Raw genomic sequence first — 22,286 nt, 5'->3', positions numbered from 1 at the left:
TCTCTCTCTCTCTCTCTCTCTCTCTCTCTCTCTCTCTCTCTCTCTCGTGTGTGTGTGTGTGTGTGTGTGTGTGTGTGTTTGTGTGTGTATACGTACGCACTTTCATTAAGTGACTAATGATGTTAGGTCTCAAACCCAGGACAAATGGCTGACCATATAACACATCGAAGGGACACTGTCCAGCAGCCCCTTATCATTGCCAGCAGCCATCATAGAGACATCTTGACTGAAATGCCCTTATCCCAGGGGCTGAGCTGGGCCCCGTCCCCCAGCTTCTCTTCCCTAAATAACCCAGCCATTTTGGCTGCACCGGTCTCACACTCCCTGGTCTCCTCCTGGCCTCTTGGCTTCAGGATCCTGTCTCTTCCTCTTTCACTCTCTTCCCCCTTTCCTCTCATGGCCTGATTCAGTCTGGACCATTCCAGATGCCTCTGCCTTTGCTCTTCCTTAGATCTACAACACAGACCTCAACCACTCAGGGACAGGCATGTCCTCTTTTTATTTCGTCTTGTCATTTAAATACAATATATTTTGATCATATTAACTCCTAACTCCTCCCAGACTGTCCTTTTGTATGTGTGTGCAAGTTTTTTGGTTTTAGGGTTTTTGTTTTGTTTTAATGAGCTACAGTCTCTCTAAGTAGTCTACGCTGGTCTTGACCTTACAATCCTCCTGCATCAGTCTGAGACCTGGGAGTAGAGATATGCACCACCTGGCTCAAGGAACAATGGAGACTTCACAGCTACTCAGGAGGCTGAGACTGAAAGAGAGCCTGAGCCAGGAGTTCATGCCCAGGCTAGGGAGCACACAGACCCTGTCGCTAACAGACAGCTTCCTTCTACAAACCATCATGGGCTTGTTTTCCTTTACTAGTAAAAGCTCAGTGTAGAGATCTAGACAGACTAACGGAATCCCTGAGCTCTTAAACCTCTGCCATGCTGTGGGACAATCACCTATAATACTGTACAATTCCTACCAGATCCCAGGAACAGTTCAGGCAAGCGGCTGGGGCATGCCAGGCTCCAGGACAGCCCATGGGAATGCTAAGACTGAAAGAGCAGCATCTTGCCTTTCAGAATCTCAGCTTGTTTTTTTTTTTTTTTTTTTGGTTTTTCGAGACAGGGTTTCTCTGTATAGCCTTGGCTGTCCTGGAACTCACTTTGTAGACCAGGCTGGCCTCGAACTCAGAAATCCATCTGCTTCTGCCTCCCAAGTGCTGGGATTAAAGGCGTGCGCCACCACGCTCGGCTAGAATCTCAGTTTTTATGAAATACGCATTTATACAGTAAAAGGTTTCTCTTCGTTAGTTACCATAATTTATGAATCAATTACTTTTCTTTACTAGTCAGATACTGTGATGATTTTAATGATATTTCCAAATTAATTAAATGTTAATTTAACATTAACTATAAAGTTAACAAGGTAAAGTTGACAAAAAAATTAGCACAAAATATACATAGACCAATTTAAGCTCAAATTACATATTTTTACTCTTTTGACATTATTTAAAATAGCTCCATAAAATAAGCCTTCCATTAAAGTTTTTTTTTAATCCTGAGGTATATACATTCAATCATTAATGATAAACCTTCATCACAAGAGTAAAAAGGTGCATGTTCAAAAGTTATAAACTTGGAAAAGCAGGTTTAACTTACAACGATAATACAGAATGGAATGACTATTCCACCTAATAACGCATAAGGTATGGTGTCTTCTTTGTAAGGGTACTTGATGGACTCATCATTACAGAATATTCCTCGTTGGAAGGGGGTATGCCTTGAAGTAAGAATTGCAAAAGGCAATCCAGCTAGCAAAAAGGGAATAAATAAAAATATCATTAAAAATTATCGAAACTGATCAATGGCAACAACCATCCCGGAAGACTTTAAAGATGCGATTGCTTTGAACGTCAGTCTGAGCACATGTAAAAGGGAATGCGGAATGCATGCAGCGCAAGTTAGAAGGATCGCAGTGTAGGGTAAATGTGCTTTCTTCTACAGGAAACAAAGCTTTAAGACTCTGTCAGCCACTCTAACACAGGCATCTTCCAACCTTTGTTCCCGCCCAAATACAGCAATTGTGGGAAGTCGCTTCTCACGCCCGTCTTTAACCGCCAAGTTTCCAGCACCTTCTTAACCTTCTGTCATGGACTTTGTTTCTGAAGAAAACATTTTAACATTCCCCATTTTATACTTTTTCAAAAACGACACTATTTAGACAGGCCAGTCACAGCTAGGTTATGACAGTGCCTAAATAAACTATGCATTTGTTTCTTTCCATTATTCAGAGGACACTAGAGCGGCATTGGAATGGACCCTGAAGCTGAATCAACTTTCGAAGACAGCCAATGATGTCAGGCATAAAGCCTCCTAACACACAAGTGCTGTGTCATTAATGTTTTCTGTGAAGATTGTGCCCCATCCTCACCCCTTAAAATGTTTAAACTTTGTCTAAATATAAATTTCACGAATTCAGCTCTTCATGTCATTAGTTACATTTATTAATTGCAGCTCTCTGCTTTATAAATAGGGATATAGTTCAGCAGAAACCCTTAACGGTCCACGTCCAGACTGAAGGCTCTCCCTTTGGTGTCCCGTTCTGCGTGCAGTGTCTCGCCCACTGGGCTGGCCTGTCCAAAGCAGTTCAAGTGCTTTCTCTCCAATCCCTGACCCATGACTGAATGGTAGCCAAATCTGCTACTGTTTATCACAGTATCAGTTCTGTCCAAACTACAAGGGGAAAAAGGAGCAAATAACAATCACATTTCTTTCATTGCCAGCTCTTCTAGGTATCTCCCCACCTTCATTTAGACACTGACTCGTGAATCAAAGTACATTTCTTTATGTGAATCAATGTGCCAGTAAGAGCTGCCAACTCGTGAAAAATCTTTAAAATGCTGCAGGACTCCCTAACGCCTTGCTTCTGATAACTGTCGCGCTGGCTCTGCTGCCTCCCCTTTCATGCGTGCCTCTCCCTGAATCCGACTCTTGTGATTCACGGCATGCTTGCACAGGGTAACGCGATGGAATCAAGCCTTTGCGACATAGGCCATAGAGCGCAACTTCAGTAGACTTACACGAACTTTCCACACTTATCAACTGATAATGTAGCATTAGATATGCACGGCTGAGGCTCCAGTTGTTGCCTTTCCCACACAGTAACTGAACCCTTAACCTTCAACCAATTACACTATTCCAATGTGGATAGACATTATCTCACATTTACAAAGAACTATTACTTCTATGGCTCACCTTATTTGTAAGAACTCTGCACACAGCACTGTAGGCTACTGTCTACACAGCACATTTCTGAACTGGTTGTATGTTTTCACTAAGTACTGCTTCTTTCTGCACTAAGACGCTTAGTACATTAGTTACACATAGAGCATTAGCACTTGAAACTCTTTAGGTTCTCTGTCTATAGTATAAGGAAAAATTTGTATTGATAGTCTCAAGTATACTGAAAAATATTCATATACATATCCATTAGCAATAAGGTTCTTCTCCACTTAAAAAAAATCATGTTAGAAATTACTCTTAAATTTACAGGAAAAAAAAGTTTGTATTTCTCAAGATGAAGAACAAAATTTACAAGTGTGATAAGTGGTCCATTTTAAAATACAGAATGTGTAAGTGAGTAAACACTGAATACGCTGTACCCAAGACCCTCAGTGCTCTCAGGATTACAAGGCTGAGTAAAACACAATACATAATCACCCGAGAAGAGCAGAGAAGGAAGGCTTGCGAACCCTTCTGTGTGCCTAGTCAGTGAGTTGTTCAGAATGTGGTTCCCAGTAGGAGGGCTGTAGGAAAAAAACCATAATGGCTGATTTCCATAGCTACAAAGCAGAAAGAATGTGCACCAGGGGCGTGATATGAAAAGCAACCACAGAGTAATGGCGGTCTTCAAAGGATGAGCAAAGAAAACCCAGTGAGAGCGCTTGGGTGAGCTGCGGGCAGGCCAGGAAGAAGCGTAAGGCATGCATCGGGAGAGAGGAGTGTCAGATGGAGAAGAGCCCCAGCTGCAATGGTTTGAATTGCCAGTCTTCGTTAAGGAGAAAGAAAGAAGAGAAACCAGCGTAGAGTTGGGAAGGCCTCAGGAACACTAAGTTAGCAATAACCACTCCCAGTCACTATCACAGAAGCGTAGGAAGTGTATGACCCAATCAACCTCATTTTCATTACACTCAGTACTGGCCAACCGCAGGTGCTCACCGACCCACTTAAGACTTGAAAGGATGAGCTCATTCAGGTGCTTCTGGAACCTCTGAGAAATACAAGACTGAATCCACCTGGGCTGGCCCACAAACAAAGAGGCCAAGGATAAAGCAGGTTTACAGAGAAAGAAAGGACTAGCGTCTCCCTTCCCAGCGCAGAATGGAAAAGGGAGCTTCGCTTCCCCGGTGCCAGAGGGCCTCAATGGTCCCACTATCTCAGCCTGCTCAGTACCTTGTATCTGTTTCAACGAACAACAAGTTTTACTTAAGCTAATGAGAAAACAGTTCCTACTCCTCACAAAAACCTTAATCTAACCGTTCTTTCAACAGGGCCAGCACAAAGGTTGCTTTCAGTTTTTTGATTAATCTACACAGTATGGGGGAACACTTCCTATTCAAATCCTTGTTTGCATTTCTAATTATTTCCTTCGAACATTTTTATGTAACATTAAGGCATATAAACATTATCACTTTGACCAAATTATTTCTCCCAAAATGTAACTGTACAGTACTAACTTACTACAGCCACAGTGCACGAGTACAGGAAAACTGAGTCTTGGAATTGGACAGCTGATGCTATCCTTGACATGTCTGACAGCCAAGGCATGGGTGAAAGGGTTGTTTTCATCGCTGTCAATTCAAATCAAACATCTTTTCACTCTTACCAGTAAAATGGAATCTTTTTTTTTAAAAAAAAAAAAAACTCTTTTCATAATTTCTCAAATGACTACACATGCCAATATTTTACTTAATACTTTAGTTGGGAAATCAATTTTTTTGATTTGTTTGTTTATTGTGGGGGGAGGGTGTATAAGTGTGTGTGCTTCCTTATCTATGTGTACATCTTGTGCATGCATATGCCCACAAAGGACAGAGAGGGCATCAGCTGCCCCTCAAACTGAAATTGCAGGTGGTTATGAGCCACCCAGTGTGGGTACTGGGAACCCACCCCAATCCTCTGCAACAGCAGCAAGTGCTCCTAACCAGAGTCACCTCCACCGATTTCCTCACCTATTTCATATAACCTTAAAGTGTAACATGTATCATAAAATCCATCTATTCTAAATTTACCACTCCAGCAATACAGTCTTAGACTATTATTATACCTGGAAACATTCATGGGCTAGTGTGCACTCAGTTCATACTCCTTGCCATAATCTAGAGCAACCACATATCTGCTTTGGGGCATATCATATAAACAGAATTATACAACACATGGTATTTTCTTTCTTTCTTATTTCTTTTGTTAAAGATTTATTGATTTCATATGAGTTCACTGTAGCTGTCTTCAGACACACCAGAAGAGGGCACTGGGTACCATTACAAATGGTTGTGAGCCAGCACGTGGTTACCAGGAACTGAACTCAGGATCTACCTCTGGAAGAGGAGTCAGTGATCTTAACCACTGAGCCATCTCTCCAGTCGCCACATGGTTTATTTTCTATGTAGCTCATATTACATACTATAATGTCCTTCATGCTAATTCGTTTTGGGAGTGTATTTTTCTTTTTATTGATATATTATTCTACTGTACATACAGAGAACATTTGGTTTAGCCATTCACCAGTTAACGGACATCTCAGCTGGGTCCAGTTTGGGGAATATTATGACTATATATTACTTTGAACATTCACCTGCAAGTCTTTGTGTGGATGTATTTTCATTTCTAATAGGCAGATACCTACAAGTGGAATTACTGTGTCATGTGGTAAGTGCACGTTTAACTTTTTAAGAAGCTTCCAAATTATTTTCCAAAAAGGTTATAGCACTTTACATTTCCATGTCCTGATTTTGAATATGCCCAATGGCCAATCACAATGAATCTTTTAAAAATTCATGTTCTCTGCATAGCTAACTCATTCGTGAAATAGAATAGCTTTCTGTTTCTAATAGTGAATATCTTTAATGATACAAAAGAAAATATGACATGTTAACTTTTAACTTATAGAAAAAAAATTTTCCCCATCCTCCATGTCCATGTCTTTAACTGCCTCTTGTACACATACTCAGGATCTTGGAACCATAAGAGAAATACTTAGCAATTGCTTCAGTTAGAAAAATTGAGCAAAACTGAGAAACTGGCTAAAAATTCTCTTCATGAAAAAAACTCAGCTGGGCAGTGGTGGCATACACCTATAATTCCAGCATTCAGGAGACAAAGGTGGTGAATCTCTGAGTTCAAAGCCAGCCTAGTCTTCAGAGTGAGTCCCAGGACAACAGGGGTTCACAAAGAAACCCTGTCTCAAAACAAACCAAAAAACAAACAAACAAACAAACAACAACAAACCAAAAACCTCTTCCAATGTTAGGGAAATGCAAATGCCTCCAACAAGTTAAAAGATTTTCAAAACATAATCTATATACACCAAGAGTCCATGCTGTTGCATAGATATTCTAGCCCTATTTTATACAGTATGACATTTTATGAATATAAAACATATCAAGTGCCAAAGAGAGAGTGCGGGGCAGTGGATGATGGGGAATAAAGGAAGTGGGAGAAAACCCACGTCCCACCAGAGTTCCAGTGCTCTGGGCGGGCAGACTTGGGAGGATTGCCACACACTTTCTATGCAACCCCCATAGAAAGTGTCTGGTTGTGTGATGCCATGGACCTCAGCTCGGCGGGTAGTGGACAAGGGGCAGTCCTCTAGGTACCAGGTTCTCAGCCTCAGGCATCTCATGCTGGATACCACGGAAGAGCTGAGAACAGAATGGGGACCTTGGGGGCAGCTTGGTCAGTCCAGGGGCCGAAGGGAGGAGAGGGCAGAGGAGAGGGGACACTGGATGGTTCCCACGCATGGGAAGGCCTTCCAGAAGGAGGTTAGATGCGGCTCGTTAGGGGAAAGCCTATCCCATCGTTCAAGCATGGTGGACCTTGATGAGCAGAGACAGTTTATGGTTTTAGAGCTTTATTGTAGAAAGGCAAAGAGAAAGAGAGAAGGTAGAAAGAGGGAGAGAGGCCTGGCATGGCCACATTGGGGGAGGGGAGAGAAGGATGGCTAGAGAGTAAGAAAGGTCAAAGCTTAAAGAAAGCATTTCCCTAACATTGGAAGAGGTTTTTGGTTTGTTGTTGTCAAGTAGCCCCTTTTATAGTGGGCTGGGCTATCAGGTAACTGTGGGGAGGAGCTTACCTGGCTATAGTCAGGTAACTGTGGGGGTGGAATCTAGCCAGAATGCCAGAAGCTTGGGACTTCTGTCTGCATGACTGACAGATAGCCACACACCTCTCCTGCAGGGCTGTGGGGGAGGTAATTTCGACAGGAGCCAGGGGTCCAGGAGACAGGACTGAACTCCTTCCGTCCCATGTAGGTGGAAACCACCACCCATTGGGTCTCCTGGGGTTCAAGACCTATGCTGGACTAGAGACCAGGCTGTCTGTGCGCAGCCCACTGCCCCACAAGAGAGTGGTTTCCAACTCTAGAGCCTACAGCAGCATGTCATTCAAGGGCACACTGCCTCAGAGCTAACCAACGCAGACACTGATGTCAAGGGCCCAGAGCTCTGTTGAAGAGCAAGGGAAGAACCACCTCAAAAGTCCACAAGATGAAGTGACCCCACTGGAAGACCGCTGAACAGCAGATGGTTTCCACCAAGAGAGAGGAGGTGGCCACCTGCAAAATGTTTCAAAATATTTCATAATCTCAATGTCTGCATGGGGGTGTATGAAGCCCAAAGAACCCACAGTAAAGGGAAGACTGTAGAATAATGGATCAATTGTTATTTCTGCCACTTGACTATAACCCTGGGCTCAGCAGACATGTGATAGATGAATGTATTTAGTCTATGTCTTAGTTAGGGTTTCATTGCAGTGAAGAGACACCATGACCAATGCAATTCATAAAGAAAAACATTTCACTGGGGCTGGCTTACAGTTTCGTAGGTTCAGTCCATTACCATCATGGCAGAAAGCATGGCAGCATCCAGGCAGACATGGTGCTAGAGAAGATGATTTGAAGGCAACTAGAAGAGAGACTGGCTTCTGCAGGCAGCCAGGAGGCGGCTCTCTCTTCCACACTGGGTGGAGCTTAAGTATACGAACTCAAAGCCCACCCCAACAGTGACACATATCCTCCAACAAGGCCCCACCTACTCCTACACCTCCAAATAGTGTCACTCTATGGGCCAAGCATATTCAAACCACCACATTCTACTCCCTCACCTCCACAGGCTTGTTTGAATATATGAGTCTGTGGAGACCATACCTAGCCATAACATAGTAGATCACATACTTCCAGTATATCATGGCACAGGATACATTTCCATACCAAAACATCACAGTGAAGAGACTATTGGACAAATGGAAGACCAAAAACCAGCTGGGCAAACTCCAAACTCTGCATCTCCAACTCCTTTCATCGTTGTTGACTGCAACACAATTCTTTTCCTTTGGCTGGTTCCATTCCTGGTTAGGCTTTCCTCGGCAGTATCCCATGGCTCTGGCATATCTAACATCTTGGGGTATCCAAGGCAACTTCAACTTGATGCTTCTTGTTCCAATATCTGGGAGTCCAGATCTTCTGGGCTCCTCCAAAGGGCTTGGGTCATTTCTCTAGCTCTGCCTTCTGTAGCACTCTAGGCTATGATTGACTCTACTCCACAGCTGCTCCTCCTCTTGGTAGTTATTCCATGGGACTGGCATCTCCAGTACTGTGGGGTCTTATGCTGCAACTAGGTGTCACCAATAGCCTCTCGTAGGCTCTCTTCATGGTGCCAAGCCTTAACTTCTTTGCATGACCCCTTCAGTCCTGGGTCATCAACTGCAACTGAGGCTGCACCTTCACCAATGACCTTTCCTGAATTCTCACAGTGCCAAGCCTCAGCTTCATGCCTTCAAAACCATAGCACTGGGTGATTCTTACACATTCCCAAGTCCAGCTACAACATGAGGTATAAGCTATGAAGGCCAGAGAATGGAATGAGGTTTGAAGTGGAAATTTCTGGCTTGTTAGAAACTCACTTGTGTCATGTGATGTTTTTATGAAAGCGATCTTGTGAGAGGGCATGCAATGTTTTGCTGAAAACAGACACTTGAGAGGGTGTGTGGCATTTAGAAAGAGTATAAATGAAACCCCATAAACAATGGGAGGGCACTCTTACATTGCTACACCGCTGTATAACATTTTCCTTCTTTGTTGGTCTTCACGCATAGAGAGAAACGTGCCAAGAACCCGTGGTATTCAGTCCACTTCCACTGTTGGATTGAGCTGCCACTACTATTTGTTTGGTGTTCGCTATTGGACCAAACTCCTGGTATCCTGACAAAGAAGAGTGGAATCGCCCCAAAGAACTACTTCTAAGCATGTCCACATCCCCTTGTCCTACTAACCTTCTTTCTTCCCTACCTCTGGTTGGTGGGCTAGAAGGGAGGTTGAAGTATTTAAGAACCCTAAACAAAGTAGGTTTTGAAAAATCTAAGCCTACAGAATGGCCCCCATAGGCTCATATATTTGAATGTTTTGTCAATAGGGAGTGGAGCTACTTGACAGGGATTAGGAGATCTGGCCTTGTTGGAGTAGATGTGGCCTTCTTGGAAGAAGTGTGTCACTGGGGGTGGACTGTGAGGTTTCAAATGGTCAAGCCAGTCCTAGTGTCTCTCTCTTTCTGCTGTTTTCAGATAAAGATGTAGGATTCTTAGCTACCATGTCTACCTGCATGCCACCATGCTCTAGGCCATAAAGATAATGGACTAAACCTCTGAAACTGGAAGCAAGCCCCAAATGCTTTCCTTTGTAAGAGTTGCACTGGTCATGGTATCTCTTTTCAGTAGTAGAACACTGGCTGAGATAAGTGCAAATTGTTGATTATTTTAATTTCTTTTACTAAATCTTAAAGACTTTGATAGCAATTTAATTCTAAATACATTTAACTCAATTCAGTATGTAGACCAAAAGTCTGAGGAATTCCACCCATGTCTTAGAAATCCCAGACAGCTAATGTCACCTTTGTCAGCATCAGGGCACATATCATTACAAAAGCTAAAGATGCATCAGGAGTCAGGTTTTAATGTCCTGAGGAAATCATCTTTAATTATGAAGCAATCATCCAAGGGCCAGCTCAACAATGAACTGAGATCCCGTCTTATATGGTCATTAATTAGGAGTCAAGGACTGTCTGACTGTGGTCAACTTATGGATTTAAGCTGAAAACAGCCAACAGGATTTACTGATGGATTAGGTATAAATATATCAAAGAGTAGAAAACTACATTAACAAAGAATGGAAGCCCTGGAAATGGAACTGGGGAAGGTGGTGCATCTGCTTGAGCTGCCTACAGTAGACGGTAGAGTAGATATCTGCAGTGGGGGGGAGAAGCCGAGCTAGACAGAACCTGACACCCAAGTTCTATTAAAGCCCTGAAACCAAGTGAGACCATGAAGGGAACGGGACAGAGGAGAAATGAGTCCAGTGACCCTGAGTACAGCAAAGGAAATCTCCACAGAAGAGAACGAAAAGGGGGGCAGTGGTGCAAAAGCACAAGCGAGCTTGTGTGACTTTTGTTTGTGTTTTGAGGTTCTGTTTTTCAAGACAGTTTCTCTGTGTAGCCATGGCTGTTCAGGAACCTGCTCTGTTGCCCAGGCAGATCTCGAACTCGGTGTTCCACCTGCCTCTGCCTCCCAGGTGCTGGGATTAAAAGCATTTACCACCACAGCCAGGGCAAATACATCCTTTTTATATTATAGAAAGAAGGAGGGATGGGGCCATGCCTAGATCTGGTAAGATGGAACGAAACCTGGAAAAATAAAAACCCAGGGAATGTATTTCAAAATTCTAGAACAGCAACTTTAGAAAGACTGTAGAGTATCAAATCAATACAAAATTTAATTCTATGTCTATATACCTGTAATGAGCAGTTAGAAACCAAGCTTTTTACTTACACAAATATCAAAAAAAAAAAAAAAACTGCATTAACGTGCTTGAACATTTCAAAACTCCCACATACTCTACTGATAAAAATCAGTGAACCTGCCCATGACTTCTGCTCCTCCTCCCACGAGAGAGAAATTGTTCTCACCCTCACTATAGGAAAGCTATTATTAAAAAGATCCCTCACCGCAGCTCCCTACCTTGTAAGCAGACAGGTGGTGACCAAGCTCCTCCTCCAAAAGCGGGCTGCTCTAAGGCCATTCCCTGAGCTCCTGCTAACTGTTCCTGTCACAAACCGATACAAACAAACTGTTTCCTTACTACAATTGACATTCCATTTATTGTGATATTGGAAATGTGGGTTTGTAATATTGTAAAACTTGCCATTCTTAAGACCCAATAAATGCAAACACTTGGCAATATGAACAAAAGCAGACTGTTTAAAATTATTAAAACATGGTGCCCACCACCATCTACTACTAAGCAGTCATGGGGCAAGTGGATCATGCCACCAGACAGAAGAACTGGTCTGGTTGAGCAGGCTCAAACACCAGGGAACCTCAGAATTGAGAACAGCGGGTGTAGAGCCAGCTCCCTGCCAGCTACCTATCTGGAACACATACAACACTCAGCTGAGATGGCTGTGACAATCGGCCACATAACATAAAAAAAACCTTAAGTTCTCCATGCTAATAAAGTATGTAGATAGACCCCAGTGTTTAGCCAATGAGCTTCCCTTCCTGGGCATCCCTTCTTGCAAAGGGTAGTTAATCCTTGGTTCACACTGAGTAAGCTGTATGAACATCTGTGGTCAAATAAAGCAGTTTAAACAAGCAAGGATGTCTCCTTCATCAGGTATCGTCTCAGGGGGAGGCCTTAGTCATAAAGAGCTGCACCTAAATCTCCCTGAGAAGGCGTCTGTCTTCCAGCCCCTCTATGCCCTCCCTCCTCTCTCACTCTGAACCAAACCAGAATCTGTCCCCCTCCAGGGCTCTGCTATCCCCTTCTTGCCTGGCACATAGACATCCTCAGGGCAAACACGGACACGAGGACCCCTATTCCCAATTCTCAGCAGTACCCCAGTAGCATCTGGGTACACAGGAGACCAGAAACCATAGCATCCATCGCAGCCTCTGCTGTTTCTCACCCTGGGAAACACAGACTGAAACCCCTATTCCAGACTGTGTTCTGCCTCCTCTGAGCACCCCAGCAACAAGGCAGACACACAGCCCGGAAAGTCGTATACTCCAGAGAGCTCAGTGTGCATACACTATCTGTAGATATGGAAAATGCTGACGCCTTTCATGATGACGTGGGGGGGGGGGGACTCTATTTACACATAAAGATCTGCAAAAGCACTAGGTTCCACATCTTCACTTCTTAGAACTTAAGACAACCTGCCCTCTAGTCACAGAGGGTAATTTTACATCAGTGGGTTTGCATTGACTTTAGTCATAGCCCTTCTCAACAAAAAAGGATTTGGAGATTTTTAGTTTGTTAAAGGAACAAATATGACTAAGGAAGATCATCAAGCTGGCAGCAAGTGCCTTCATCTGCTGAGCCTCCCCAGCCTGTCAAAGCTCTCAAAGCAGTCGACAGACACCCAAACTCAACTTGAAATCATCTCATGGCAAACAAACGTAAGTGAACAGGTGATAGGACCACCACGAACTTCACCCCGTTTGCTACAGCCAGTCACCCCATTTGCTTCTCTGGTTGCTGTTTCTGGTTAAGAGGTGCTGCTGTAGACCCTGACTGAGAGTGTTGCTTAAGGCATGCGAGGCTTTTTGTATGGTTGGTTTTTTGGTTTTTCGAGACAGGGTTTCTCTGTATAGCCTTGGCTGTCCTGGAACTCACTCTGTAGACCAGGCTGGCCTCGAACTCAGAAATCCGCCTGCCTCTGCCTCCCCAGTGCTGGGATTAAAGGCATGCACCACCACACCTGACTGATGGGAGGCTTAATTATGTAATACTGACATTTAAGAAGCTTGGTTTCCAGAGCTTTAAATTTAGACTGTGAGTCTGTATTTGGAGAAAACCTTCACCACAGATGCTTCCAAACTCAACCTCTTGCCTTACTTCTCAGATATCCAAAACGGTTTTAATGTATTAGAAGTCTATTGTATAGCATTTGAACAGTAATGGCTTCTCTCATTAAGTACACTAAATAGCTCACCAACTTTTTTTTTCTTTCCAATTTTTGAGACAGTCTGGCTTTAAATTCACAGAAATCTACCTGTCTCTGCCTTTTGATTGCTGAAATTAAAGGCAGGTTGCCACCATGCTTGGCTATACTTTTTTTTTTTTTTTAATAAATGGTACAATATTATAGTACTCTGGGGCAGGGGTTCAAATGTAAAAACACAAAACTATTGTTAAAAACTGAATTCCTAAATACCACCATGTTTTTCAAATAATAAGTTTTAAGAAATAAAGGTATGTCCAGTTATTAAGCTGTCAACTACTCCTCTTTCATGAGACCTGTAAGGTCCAGGAGCTATAGCTTAGAGGTGGAATGTCTGTCTAAGCAGCATGAAGCCTCTAACACAGGGTACGCCAGGGCAATAAAAGAACCAATAACTTGCAATTGAAATTAATATTATGGAAAGTCAATACCTAGGGCCAGCGAGATGGCCAAGTGGGTAAAGGCAGATGCTGCCAAGCTTGAAGACTAGCTCAATCCCTGACCCAAGGTGCAAGGAGAGAACCCACTCTCCCAAGTTGATCCCTAGCCTCCATGTGTATACTAGCGTCTGCACACAGCACACAAAGTAAATGTAATTTTAATTTGTATTAGTAACACATCATGCAAAACTCTAAAACATATATTTGACATCTTATCAGATGTTCTTTATGCTACAGTTCTCTGTAACCTTATCCCTAGAAATTAATAATATTGAAGATAATATTTTATAAAAATACATATTAAGTATCATTATGTATTATGTAACAAAACCACACTGATACTTTATCAAACTATAAACAAATTGAAAACTATATTTTAAGCCAGGTTTACTGGCACATGCCTTTAATTCCAGCACTCAGGAGGCAGAGGCAGGCAGATCTCCATGAGTTTGAGGCCAGCCTGCTCTACACAATGACAGGACAGCTTGAGCTACATAATGAGACCCTGTCTCAAACTCCACTCCATACATAAACATATACATATACATACATACACACACATATATATAGATAGAACCCAGGACTTTCCAGGAGCCAAGCAGGTACCCTACCAGGTTTTATTCACTTAATGTTTTATAGTACATTTAAGTTTACTTAAAAACTGAGCAGAAATAAATGCTTCCATACACACCCTCACTTATCATCACCAGTCCTGGTTCTCTTATCAACACCTTACACTGGTGCAGCACATTTGCTGTAACTGATGAAGCAGTGTTAGTACACCGGGAGCAACTGAAGCCCAGGCCTCTTCACTTTAGGACTTGTTCTTTATGCTACAGTTCTCTGTGCACTGATGCACACATGGGGCCATGCACCCCCATCATAGTATCATACAGAATAGTTTCACTGTCCTGAAACCCTCTGCTTTAGGTGTTCCTTACATCCTTGTTCATCCCACCTATCTTTGTAATAGCTCTATAGGTTTGCATTTCCATATCATATCATATCATATCATATATACCGCATCATACCGTATCACAGTTGATACTATAAAGTACACAGCCTTTTCGGACTGGTCTCCTGGTCTTAGCAATATGCACTGAGGGCTCTTTCATGCATGGGTCTTCATGGCGTGATGACATATTTCCTTGGATTCTGTTGCTTTAATCTTGCAATCCAGAGGACGCAACCCAGAGCCTTGCCCATGCCCACAGCTAGCACTGCGCTATATACACTTGTTTCTGAGTGTCACCAGATATGACTATTTCATGCATGGAATTTGTTAATATCACAGTTCATTTCCCCATTCAGCTACTAAAAGCTGTGCTATCTTGCTTGGTTTAAGTTTGGACAATTTTGAATAAAAGTACTACAGACATAAGTGTATGGCTGGCTTTGTTTTATTTTTATGTGAACAGAAGTTTTCAATCATCTGGGTCAATCTAGGGCACACCTGCTGTATCCTACAGTCAGACTATAATAACTTCCTAACAAATTGCATTAGTGTCTCCCAAAGCAGCCACACCACTCTCGGGTGCTGCTGGCACTATCGGTCTTGACTCTCACTAACCTGCAGGGCACAGTAGACCCCAGTACAACCCATTCACCACATGCCTATCTTCTCTAGTCGGGGCTTCCTCTTCAGACCTCCAGTCCCCTTTCATTGGGTTGTCCTCTCTGTACCCTTCACTTTTTAGCCCCACCCCCACCCTCCAGCTCTGCAGCTCAGGCTGGCCTGGAACTGGGGGTCTTCATGCTTTAGCCTCCCAAGCTCAGGATTACAGGCTAACGGCTACACACAGCTTGGGTGGTTTTAAAGTTCTAGGCCTAGCTTTAATTGTGGTCCTTCATCCGGTTGGAAAAAGGCATTCCAAAACACCTACCTGTGCTATCACTGTCTGAACAGTGTCTTGCACAGAGCAGAACTTTTTAATTTGAATGCAGCCCAGTTTGCCAATCATCTGCTCGTGGCTCTACCTAAACCTTCCTTGCTGTGTACCCAAGGGCAGATTTATTTTTAAAATGACCAAAAACTTTTACCTCAGCAGTCAGCTGCAGATATGAGAACCTGTCTTTAAAAATAACATTATTTTTAAAGCAAATATCACAAATTCAACCACTTTCCTAGGACTTAAATTAAAAAATAAAAAGTTGGGGGCTGGTGAGATGGCTCAATAGGTAAGAGCACCCGACTGCTCTTCTGAAGGTCCGGAGTTCAAATCCCAGCAACCACATGGTAGTTCACAACCATCTGTAACAAGATCTGACGCCCTCTTCTGGAGTGTCTGAAGACAGCTACAGTGTACTTACATATAATAAATAAATGAATCTTTAAAAAATAAAAAAAAAAAGGTAAAGTTCACAGCTTCCTCAGCTATAGTTTTCAAAATAACATTAAAACAAGTTAATGGATATTAATGAATTTGCCTTCACTTCCCATTTTTCTACAGTGAAATTATCAAGACTAGAATCTTCCATTGTCCTAGATAGCTTTAACTGTCAACCTGACACAGCCAAGAGACATCTGAGAAGGGAGTCTCACTTGAGGGACTGGCCTTTGGGTAGTCTGTAGGGATTGGTGTAGGAGGCCCTAGCCCTCCGTAGAGGGCATCATTCATTCCTTGCAGGCTGCCCTGCGTCCTGAGCTGTGTGAGAAAGCTAAGCACTGGTGCCCGAGGCAGCCAGCACAGTGTCCCTCTGTGCTTTCTGGGTTAAGACTTGCTACAGCTCCACCCTGACTCCCCGCACGGATTCACTGTGACCTGGAAATGCCAGCCAACTAAACCCTTCTCTGAGGTGCTTTTGGTCAGTGCTTTATCTCAGCCCCAGAAAGAGAACCAGGGCATGGGGAAATGAGTGTCCAAACCCCACCGTGCTTGCATTTCTCTTTTAAAATGTAAAAGAAAAAGAAAGGTCACTTTTAAAATGTAAACTTTTTACCATTTAAATTCTTATTATTCATCAAATTTTATATAAGATGTGTGTGTGTAGTTATGTCAAACATGAATAATACATGTAAATGAAAACAATGTCGTCTGTATGAGATTTTATGCACAAATTATTAAAACAAATCTGTCCTAGAAATTGTGAAGAACTCCTTTTGCATTAGTTTATAAGCTATCAGCACACCAAGGCCCAGGAGCCAGCTACACATTGCTTCTTCTAGCTTACCAAGTTTGTATTAAAATGTTTTTCCAAGTCAGTTCTAACAGTACACTTTCAAGAATTCATACCAAGAACTCAAAAGTTTATACCAAGTTTTTCTCACTACTTTAAAGGAAATACATACCTTACTATCACTGTTCTTCATTTCAACTGCTAACATTTTGGTACTTACTGTAATCATTTATTTAAAAACCATTTGTTAGATAAGGGCACAAAGTTGAATTTGCAGTGTTCTCATAATGAAATAAAAAAAAGTTGAACTAAATAGCACTGAAATGTTACTAGTTTTCATCAGATAGAAGACCAAAATTTGATGCTTTTTGTTGATCTACTTTATAAGTTTTGTTCAGTTTATAAATTATATTTTTGTAATTAAGTTTTAAGAAAAAGATGAAAGGTACCAACTATGGTTTACTTCCTGATCTTTAAACAACACCAAATAAATTTTTACAGCTTGATCTGGCAACAGTTACACACAATAACAGACACAACAAACACCTTGCCCTTTTCCAGTGCAGTGGACTATTTATCACTGACAGTCCTGCAAACTTCCCTTCACACTGTTCACAGTCCTGGGACCTCAACTACATAAAGCTGTGGTGGCTCTTGCTTCTTTTTTTTTTTTTTTAACTTTTCTTTTTTTTTTTAAGATTTATTTATTTATTATATGTAAGTACACTGTAGCTGTCCTCAGACACTCCAGAAGAGGGAGTCAGATCTTGTTACAGATGGTTGTGAGCCACCATGTGGTTGCTGGGATTTGAACTCCAGACCTTCGGAAGAGCAGTCGGATGCTCTTACCCACTGAGCCATCTCACCAGCCCGTGGCTCTTGCTTCTTAGTGAAAAGTATCTCCTAAAACTAAATTTTTTTTTTTTTTTTTTGGTTTTACGAGACAGGGTTTCTCTGTGTAGACCAGGCTGTCCTCGAACTCAGAAATCCGCCTGCCTCTGCCTCCCGAGTGCTGGGATTAAAGGCGTGTGCCACCACGCCCGGCCCAAAACTAAATTCTTAATCCCAATTTTTCACCCCTTTTATTTTAAAATTGTTAAATCAAATTTGAATTTTAGGTATACAGAAGTATGTAAAATATAATCTTTATGATATAATATAATAAATATATATAATAAAAGTCAAGGTCCATTAGAATACTATTCTGAAGACTATTCAGGAAAAAGAAAACTTACAATGACAAGACCAAAATCACTCAGACTCATGAACTGCTAAAGCAAAAAGCTGCTTATTGGAAAACAGGAAAGAAAAGCCAGCCAGTCCTGCTGCAGAGCTGACTGAGGATAAAATGTAGAACTAGCTACAGAGCCTAGCAGACAAGACCGAGGACACAGAAGACACGTGGGGGTCAGTCTTTGCCCTGCTCCTTCTTTTCTATTTCCAAGTCACACAAAGGACACGCGCCTGAAATGGTAGGACTCAGTAAACAGGAGCAGGCGGACAGCAGTCTCAGCCGGGCGGGCAGACGGTGGCTGGGGCTCAGCTGTGAGAAAGCATACAGAGCTGAGCAGTAGTAGAGCCCCTCTTCACTGTATACTGAGAAGAGCTGGTCCAACAGCTTCAAGCTGTGTTACGTAACACACATCACTCGCCAGGAATAGAGTGGGAGTCTTTCCTTCAGCAACTATTTTCCACAGTAACATTAGTAAGGTAGGGCTTGAATTTACCCCCACCCCAACACCATCACTTCATCCAACCTCCAGCACAAACCCATTACTACCTGCTTATTTACTTACAGAGAAAATGGGTAAGCCAAGCCCCAGTATGGCGAGTATATGGGATGGGATGGTACTGTCATGGTACGGGTACTTCACGCTGTTGTCAGTACAGAAAAAGCCACTCTGAAATGGATATACTTTGCCCAATTTTAAAATAGTCATGGGCATGGCAGCTGTTGGGGAAGGGAAAAACAAATATGATTACATTCAATTTACTTCTTCAGGAAGGAGAGAACATGGGCTATAAATCTTAACTAAGTTCAGGTCTTTCTGGAGAAGGATTGATATTCTCAGACACCCAACTAATGAGATTATGTGGAGCCTGTGCATTCAAAAATTGATTCTCTCACTTGCATGGACTTCTGATCTGAGGTACAATCAGAAAAGAAGCCACCAGGGAAAAGAACAAAATTGAACCATGGAAAAATAAATCTGAGAATATAGGCAAGTTTTCTATTTTACATTCTATATTGATACCCATTTAACAGCTTAATACCTTAAATATGTATAAGGAAAAAGACAAACTAACACAAATTTAATAATAGCACCATAATATCTGAAGGACAAAGAAATAAAAACCTAGTTCACATTAGAATCAAGTTCAGAAAAAACCTTTACATATAAGAAAAGCAGAATGGAACATGCCCTTGTTCTTCAAGACAAAAAGAAAATTGTCTTTATTAGTCTTGACAGGGCTCTAAAACGCCTCTAACACAGCACAGCATTAAACTTTAATATGCCTGAACCTCCAAGTAGCTAGGTCTACAGGCACATGCCATGCCACCTGGATGGCCATTTCTAAACATGTTCACATTTACACTGATTCAGGCTTTGCGTCATACAATTCAAACACTGAAGCATCTGCTTGCTCATCATATACTCAATACTAGGCTAAGGCAGGCACAGAATTATTGTACAAAACTCGTTCAAGATCTAGGCTACATTGTGTCAAAGCAGAATGTACACTTGAGATTGTTCAGGAAAGAGAAACAAAGGGTCTGCATCTTGACTGTGATAGAGTAATTCTATTAACCATTATTAGAACAAACACATCCAAGGGAAATGAAGGTAGACGTAGGTACACCATGAAATCAGAAACATGATTCTTAGGATGGTATAAAAGGACCAATAGAAATTCAGAGATTAACACAAAACTGGGGTAATCAGGAAAGAGCATTAAAGAAGAAGCAACAGACAGGTGAGGCACAGGCAGGGGCAGGGGCAGGGGTAGCACCGGAACAGCAGCAGCAAAGCAGGGGCACTGAGCAAGGGGTGCATCCATCACAAGACCCTCCCCACACTGCATGCCCACGCATGCCGGGCACCGGAGGACGCGGAGAACTCAATCCTTATTTCTCTGCGACACACAGGCCTGGAATCCCCACTGTTCCCGGCAGTTACTACTCATGTTTAAAGAAATGAAGAATGGTGAGGAAACTTTAAGAGGGGGGCAGCCAGGATTCTAACACCGGCACCTCCTCTTTTACGGGAGAGCTGGGGGTAGTAAATGAACCCTGGTGATAAAGACAGGCTAGGGGCAGTGGATCTGTCCATTTAAAAAAACGCTTCTTCAGTTAAATACATCTGTTCATAACGAGACCTCAGAGTTAGAGAACATCTCTGCTGCTAATTATGTCTGCATTCTGTAAGTTTGAGGTTTTAATGATAGCACGAGGGCTTCAAGTTGTGTTTATTAAAGGATTCTAGGTTACACTAGCCTAAAAAGAATTTATCTTGTGGGACATAAAAATCTGTCCTCTTTCTGTCAAAGTCAGTAACATAGTAAAGTAAGAATTTTAGAAATTAACATTTAAAACACTGAGCAAGGAAGAGGACATATTTAATACAACTTTGAAATAATTCAGGCACTGAGTGACAGTGTCAACTATGAGAAGAGAAAGGGATGCCAGGAATGTGTTTTGAAGGCTGCTCACACTTGCACAGGCAGACCTAACAGTAACACTGCAGAGTCCGGAGCCCAGAGATGGCCCTATGATAGAATCACGATTGCCTTGGGGGTCATGTGTCACTTCCTAATAGGTATCAGCCTTGCCTTCCACTCCCCATATTGCCCTGAAGACCCCAACTACATGGAACTACTGTGCTTTTGAAATCCTGTGAGTGGCCCTGTATTCTCAGCCTTCTATTGGCAAGAGCTGCCTCTCCCCTTCCTCCTCAAGATAGGCATTCCCTTACCTGTCCCATGGCACTGTGAACAACTCCCCTGCTTTTGTACACATCTTTCAGTAGCTCTAAAAGCAGGTACCTGCTATTACTGCTCACTTTGTGTCAGGTACACAGTTGGAGCTGAATAAAACCTTATTAAAGAGCTAAGTAAATAAAATTCAGGATACAGATGTGTAAGCATTTGAAATTATAACTTAGGATAAAACACTTCTCAAAGAAAACATAAAGTCAAGAATAACAGAGCAAATAGCCAAGAACTAAAAGTCTTCATAGAAGAACCATGAAAAAGAGACGATAAAGGGGAAAGAATAGCTTACTATACTCTAGAGGGCAAGGACTTGTCTATCTTGTTCAGCAGCATGCACTACACATACTCTGGAAAAAACGAATGAACTCTAGAAAAGGACAAAGCTAGGATACAAAAGCCACGCCTCAAGTGCCTCACAGCTAGCTTTCCAGGTGAATGCAGGATGCTGAACACCCACACTGAGGAGAGAGAAAATTCAGTGAAGACCATGAGCTCTGAGGGAAAGGCATCCACTCAACAAGGCTCCTTTTTCACAGTTCGTTTTTATTCTTTACAGCTTCGTGCATCTACGTGATGGACTTCAGTCCTTCTCATCACTCCCTCCCTCAGAAACCCTTCTTTCAACATCTCTCCCTCCTACCTCCGTGTCTGTTGTGAGAGCTGTCATTATCTAAATATCCTTTTCTTCAAACTATATTACAGTGACTTCCCTTACTGTTCATAAGTGTTACATGTTAGTGGGAGAAGGAGAAGAAAAGGGAAAGGGACTGAGATTCATCCTTCTAAACAAAAAACAAAAAACCTCTATTTGTACGTGGTGGTATATGCACCAATCCCCAGAATTTAGGGAACTGAAGCAGAAGACTCGTGAGTTCAAGGTAACCATGGGCTACACAATAAGATCCTGTCTCAATAATAGATATTCTTGCTAGGTGTAGCGGAACACACCTTCAATCCCAGACACTGGAGACAGAGTAGGAGGGTCTCTGTAAAGGCAATGCCTGCCTAGCCTGGTCTACGAAGTAAGTTCCAGTCCAGCCAAGATGACACAATGAGACAGTCTCAAAATATAATTTTTAAAAATCCTTTATTTGTTACAGAGATTATTTTTTAATGGTAATATTCTAAGGGATTGGTGGAGACCTGCATATTCAAATTAGTGTTACAGGAAGAGTTTTCTCTAAAAAGACCAACATTCTTTCCTTAATATCTAAAGGATTGTGTATACACACACACACACACACACACACACACACACACACACACACACACATATATATATATATATATATATATATATATATATATATATATATTACATAAAATATATGCTATTTACTTTAAAAAATTATCTATTTTATGTGTATGGGCATTTTGCCTGCACGTACATATGTGCACTATGTATGTGTCTATCTCTGTGCTCTCTCCTCTGACTCCTGCCAGTGCTCCCTCCTCTCTGTGCTCCCTCCTCT

At 42.2% G+C, this 22,286-nt stretch overlaps 1 protein-coding gene across 3 annotated transcripts in view; it reads right to left on the bottom strand.

Moving 5' to 3' along the window:
* Positions 1-22,286, bottom strand: part of Plpp1 (phospholipid phosphatase 1) — a 67,837-nt gene that overhangs the window by 16,383 nt on the left and 29,168 nt on the right. For 2 of the 3 annotated variants that reach the window (XM_021208220.2, XM_029543929.1), the window contains exon 2: positions 18,618-18,772. In XM_021208220.2, coding sequence (XP_021063879.1) covers positions 18,618-18,772 — 155 coding nt within the window. Of the gene's footprint in view, positions 1-1,655; positions 1,808-18,617; positions 18,773-22,286 lie in introns of all 3 variants that reach the window. The other variant, XM_021208219.2, reaches the window with a different exon arrangement.

Source organism: Mus pahari, chromosome 11 (genome assembly GCF_900095145.1).
Source record: "Mus pahari chromosome 11, PAHARI_EIJ_v1.1, whole genome shotgun sequence".
In the NCBI taxonomy this organism is placed as follows: Eukaryota; Metazoa; Chordata; class Mammalia; order Rodentia; family Muridae; genus Mus; species Mus pahari.
Note: the sequence above shows the minus strand (reverse complement) of the source record. Positions and strands in the feature narration are given on the sequence as shown.